The following is a 5,592-nucleotide window of genomic DNA, read 5'->3' on the forward strand; positions in this document are numbered from 1 at the left end:
TCGTTCTCACACAGCTGCTTCCGTGTACGCAACCACGTAAGGAAACGTGTCCTTTTTGCTGTCGTGTGGTTACTTCCTGCCGATTTGAACACATTTGTTTGACATCAAATATCCTCAATCAAGTGCATATTAGAAGGAGCATTTTAAAAGCAGGGGTTAACAAAATAAAGGTTAAAATATCACAGGACAATCGGTTGTTTCTCCTTTAAGAAATCGACGGTTTTGGACTCGAGCAGGAAATGTCAAATCTGTGATTGACAACAACCCAGGACCAATGGTATAGAACAATGGCAGTATGCAACGTGTTTCGACCAGTCGAAATAGAGGAGGGTGTATGCGGTAGACATGTGTATGGCTGTGAACACATATTTTATAACCTTGATTCTCTCTTTACTTTCTTTCTAAACAAGCCTTCAAATTAATCCACCACAAACATGTAAGTGTCTTCAACGTTATGCATTTAATTCAATTTCATAGCTATCTATTTGAGTAAATAATCTACGTTGTAAACTACTCATTTACACCAATAAAATACAGTTGTGACCAGTATCTATGCGTTAGAGACATCTAACGTCCAGATAGCTCAGATTCAAACTACAATTCAAGCGTTATAATGTCAAAATACGTTCGTTGATTACCAAATATGGAGTTTCGCTGAGAATCTTAATTTACTACCATTACGGCCGGTATGTACTTCCCAAAAATGTCTAAATAAAAATTAACAAGCAACCTAAAAATAGCTCTTCTGCATGGTCATGGCTAGAATGGATCCATCCAGTTTTTGTCAAATTATCGTCAAATCTGACTTTTCGTAACGGGTTAGGAAAGAGGATCCAATTGAAGATTGCAAGAGAATATTTATTATTGCTCCTATCTGTCACACGCACTTGTGTTAGCTCTTTTAAAAGCTTTAAAACTGGTAACAAAGATGTTCATAGTAGTCGCAACTAAAGAATAAATCAACAGACCACGTCAGCTACAATTATAACATTCTCAATAATGTTATAATTTTTTTGTTGTTGCTATAACTGTCATATGTTGTTTTTTATCTACCTTTGTTGAATGCACTAAGTCGCTCTGTATAATAGCATCTGCTGAATGACCAAATTGTAAATGTAAAAACAAACACTTGCAAAGCATGCTGGGTATTAATTTAATGAGCTCCGCCCCCAATCAAGTACATATTTGGTCGGACCAGAACCAAATCTGAACCAATCATAGAAGTCTATGCTACGTTTCACAAGTTTGAACATCACAGTACGGTAGAGTGCAGTATGGTACGGTACAGGCCAGTAGAGTTTTATTCAATATAGTACAGTAGAGCAGGGGTTTTCAAATTGGGGTCTGCGGAGGTGCTGCAGGGAGTCGGCATTAAAACAAAATGGGGAGGGTATTTTTTTAATGCGAAATAATTATTTTATGAGTATCGCTAGCTGCAACAGAATACCATCGTGGATACCATTTTTATGTCTCTGCGTCCAATGTGAAGGAAGTTAGAGGTCACGAGCCAATGCTAACTAGCTTTAGCGCAATGAATTGTTAGCATGCTAGCTGTTTTTGATCACATGACTGGGGAAGTAGATAAGTGGCTTCATTGCCAAAATGTCGAACTATCCCTTTAATATGGAGGAAAATACAATCATTGGAGCTAATTACAGGATCTTTCTATATAGAAAATTTTTAAGCAAGAAGTGGTCATTTTCTGGATGTAAAAGTGGTTTCAGTGTCAACTTAAATGACCAAACCAAGATAGAAAGCATGCAGAAAAAATATTGAACTATATATATATAATTGTTTTATATAATACCATCTTTGAAAACCAACAATCAAATAAAAGCTAGACAATCAGGAGGAATAAAAAAAAAACAGGCATTCCCGGCACATGCCCATAGATTTTTTTATAATGTTTGAGCAGAGGGCTCCCGAGTGGCACTGTGGTCTAAGACACTGGGTTTGGCCAGGGTAGGCCGTCATTGTAAATAAGAATTTGTTCTTAACTGACTTGCCTAGTTAAATAAAGGTTAATAGAAAAAAGAAAAGAGGAACACAGCATTAGCCATGGCATAGAATTGCAGACAATTTGCTTTACAACAGCAACATTTTCTCTTCACCGCCAAGATACCTTTCTAGCTAATAGACTATGTTAGAGTTTACACCTTCTCTTCCAATGAACTGTGGGGAGGTCAAAATAATGAAACTGCCTACCAAATCTATTAATTTTAAAATGTTGGTTACTTCTACTTGCCATTATCATTCACATGATAAAAAGACAAGACCCTGGAAGAAGAAAAAAAAATTTGCTAACATGATGGGGTTCTGACAGGGTGACCTGGGCCAATTATAGGCCGGTCCGGACGTCTGTGGACGTTGAAACCTAGGCTGGTCCTGACCGGACCAAATCTGAACCAAACATAGGCATCTAAAACAAGGCCGGTCCGGACAATAAACAAAGGCTTAGTGGGCAATTTTGTTTTTCATTCCTTCCACAATTGTCATTGTCACAGAAGGGGACACACAGTCCATGATTGGATTTCACTGTAATTGTCTATGCATATCACAGAAACTGTTCTGCATGTCTGTGTCATCCTTCAGGCAGGTTGCCATGGATATCACCACCAAGTATTGCCATAAGGAGATGGAGAGCTATGGGCAGTGTGTGGCCGCTCACCCGTCAACATGGCAACAGCACTGTCAAGACCTAAAGATGAAGGTGGCACAGTGTACCTCTTCACAGTAAGGAATAAGCCGTTGTCCCTGACTATCAGTTGCGCATGTATAACTGTCTTCGCTAAATAGGTTATGGATTTTAGGCTAACTTTCAACTCCTTGTACTCTGTGTCATTGTTTTGCATGTTAAGGAGTAGAATGATAGCAGCAACAGACTGGTAGTACCCAGGCTATAACTGACTGGCCGTGATGGTCATATGTAAACCCGATACAGAGCAGAGTGGACCCCCTCTCTGAGTCTGGTTCCTCTCTAGGTTTACTCCTATTTTGACAGTTGGAAACGGGGGGAAAACAGGCAAGTAGGAGAACAGTAAGAAGGTGGACGTGAACCCTCGTCTCCAGTGGGGAACAGTGTATGTGACTAGCCAGGAGCGTTAACGCTAGACCACAGGCTTTGCACAGGTTCTCCTTCTAGGCCTAGGCCCTATTCCTTCCACTGTGCTGCTGCTTGTTCTTTGAGGGCCTAGGTTGGGTTACTGTAAAGAACTGTTGATGTGAAAATAATTCAGATGCAAGAAGTCAAACCATAGAGTACTGTACAGTGCCGATGTGAAGTGTAGGATTGTGTTTAAGTTTTCTTCAAGATCTTATTGATCAATGTTTCTGCAGCCCTGTGATCCAGAAGATCCGGACAGACTGTTCAAAAGAGTTTGCAGAGTTTGAACGCTGCTTACTAGAGAACCAGAACTCACCTACCTCCTGTTCAGCACATGTAGCACGCTTCCTCGGCTGTGCCGAGACAGTGGACCTTGCCGGAGTGGGTGAGTGTTCACTGATTGTAGATCAGTCTCCGGCTCGTTCACAGCCCTCACTTGTCTTGTGATTGTACTAACTTTTGACTGATGCCCCTTGGCCTTGAGAGAGTGCTTTACATCAGTGTCTTTCATATTCGATCTTCAAGTACCCCCAAAAGTAAACATTAAAGAACTATCTTAAACTGGGTCTTTCTGTCCTTTGTATTCATACCTGTCCAGTGTCCGTACGCCACAATGTATTTGTTAATCTCGGTTAACCCAGAACAAACATCTTGCGTCATTTTGTCATTTGTTTAGGTATTCTGTGTCTGAGAGATTACCTTTTTGAATACTTGGTGTAGTAGTTAAAGTGAATATATCTTCTCTTTCAGCAGTGAACCCGGTTCCTCAGCCCTCTTAGGACCATCATCCATCCCTCTCAGGGAAGATATCTCCTTCCTGCAATACTGACGCCGGACTGCTCTATCAATCATGGATAAATCAATGCCCATGTCATATTGATAACATAACATCCTGACTTTGTACATGAAGAAAGTGGAATCATGTCCATGGCTACTTTAGGATTTGTCAAGAGAACTCGGAATATTAGACATTTACTGGGACTGATTTCTGCCTGAGACTGTCAAGATTCAAGACAAGTTATTTCTTGAAGTTATTTAATAACTCTTCGATGTTACAGCTCTCTAAAATATACTGGGACAATGGTATTCAGAGGTGTCCTCTTTTCTATATAATCACTGTGCAGCAGGTTTTAGTGTGTGTAATACATATTTATAACACTGTAGTAACCTCGGGTAGCAGCATAAATGGTTATTTTTCTCTCCAATTTATATTGAGAATGAATGTGTGTAATGGAGTTAGCTTTGCAACCTCACTCCTCAGCATATCTGTGCACAACTGCGTGTTATCCAAGTATCCCTGGTTTGCGGTGTAGTGGTCTCTTGTAAATTTTATTTTGGGTGAAGTTTATCATTAAACTCCTATATTTCAGTCCTATTACTCATCCAGTTTGGATACATACTCTGATGTTATGGTGCTACTCAAGGGTGCTACTCAAGGGTACTCCCACGCTCCTTTTCTTCAGGTTGGAATGAGTCATGGTAGAATATTCAACCGTGGAATGTATGATATCTCTCCCACACTACTCTCCTTGGCTACTCACTTGTTGAGGGAAAGGTGGCTGGAAAGTTTGAATTTGAAGGAGCTAAGGAAAGGTGGAAGGAAGGAGGAGTAGGGGGGATGAAACAAGAGGCTTTCCACTGGCGGAGGGAACAGAGCCCAGGAAAATGGAGAAGGTGGAGGCTGTGGAGTTATAATCTGTGTGACCATAGAGAGACAGACGAGAGGGAGGATGTTGAGTTATGTGCCCTTTGACTACTAACCGGAACAGGCCACCTTTTCTGTTTCAATTATTAAAGGCTGAGGTAGACGCAATCAAGTGGAGAGATTCTTCCTTAGAATTGTCAGTCTTCAAAAAGGTCAAAACTTTGACACAAACAACATGCAGAGGCTCTTTTCTACAATTACATTATAGCTCCCTATCATACCACTGAGTGACAAAACATTAAGAACACCTTCCTAATATTGAGTTGCACCTCGCCCTTTTGCCCTCAGAACAGTCTCAATTCGTCGGGTGTCGAAAGCGTTCCACAGCGATGCTGGCTCATGTTGACTCCAATGCTTCCCACAGTTGTCAAGTTGGCTGGATGTCCTTTGGGTGGTGGACCATTGTTGATACACACGGGAAACTTGAGCATGAAAAACCCAGCAGTGTTGCAGTTCTTGACACAAACCAGTGCGTCTGGCACCTACTACCATATCCCGTTCAAAGGCATTTAAATCTTTTGTCTTGCCCATTCACCCTCTGAATGGCACACCTACACAATCCTTGTCTCAAGGCTTAAAAATCCTTCTTTAACCTGTCTCCTCCCCTTCATTTTAACAAGTGACATCAATAAGGGATCATAGTTCAACTGGATTCACCTCTTCAGTCTGTGTCATGGAAAGAGCCGGTGTTCATAATGTTTTGTACACTCAGTGTAGCAGAAGAAGCCTTGCGTCATCAGCATCACGCACATACTCAGAATAATGTAGGCATATTTAGTCTGAC

General features: G+C 41.0%; 1 protein-coding gene across 5 annotated transcripts; it reads left to right on the forward strand.

The window, feature by feature from the left end:
* Positions 1-150: 150 nt before the first annotated feature.
* Positions 151-4,478, forward strand: LOC139565096 (coiled-coil-helix-coiled-coil-helix domain-containing protein 5). 5 transcript variants are annotated; one of them, XM_071385172.1, is made up of 4 exons: positions 151-277; positions 2,593-2,733; positions 3,337-3,488; positions 3,854-4,478. In XM_071385172.1, exons 2-4 carry the CDS (start codon positions 2,603-2,605, stop codon positions 3,880-3,882), a joined length of 312 nt encoding a protein of 103 aa, XP_071241273.1. In that variant the 5' UTR covers positions 151-277; positions 2,593-2,602; the 3' UTR covers positions 3,883-4,478. The 5 variants fall into 5 exon arrangements, with proteins under 5 accessions (XP_071241273.1, XP_071241270.1, XP_071241272.1 ...); XM_071385169.1 differs by lacking the exon at positions 151-277 and adding an exon at positions 289-436; XM_071385171.1 differs by lacking the exon at positions 151-277 and adding an exon at positions 298-436 and having other exon boundaries at positions 3,857-4,478.
* The last annotated feature ends 1,114 nt before the right edge of the window (positions 4,479-5,592 follow it).

This window comes from Salvelinus alpinus, chromosome 36, assembly GCF_045679555.1.
Source record: "Salvelinus alpinus chromosome 36, SLU_Salpinus.1, whole genome shotgun sequence".
NCBI lineage: Eukaryota > Metazoa > Chordata > Actinopteri > Salmoniformes > Salmonidae > Salvelinus > Salvelinus alpinus.

Bases quoted from the DNA above. Each gene is read 5' to 3' on its own strand.
- LOC139565096 (XM_071385169.1), top strand. The intron at 2,734-3,336 runs GTAAGGAATAAG...ATGTTTCTGCAG, and splicing joins GCACAGTGTACCTCTTCACA to CCCTGTGATCCAGAAGATCC. The intron at 3,489-3,853 runs GTGAGTGTTCAC...CTTCTCTTTCAG, and splicing joins AGTGGACCTTGCCGGAGTGG to CAGTGAACCCGGTTCCTCAG.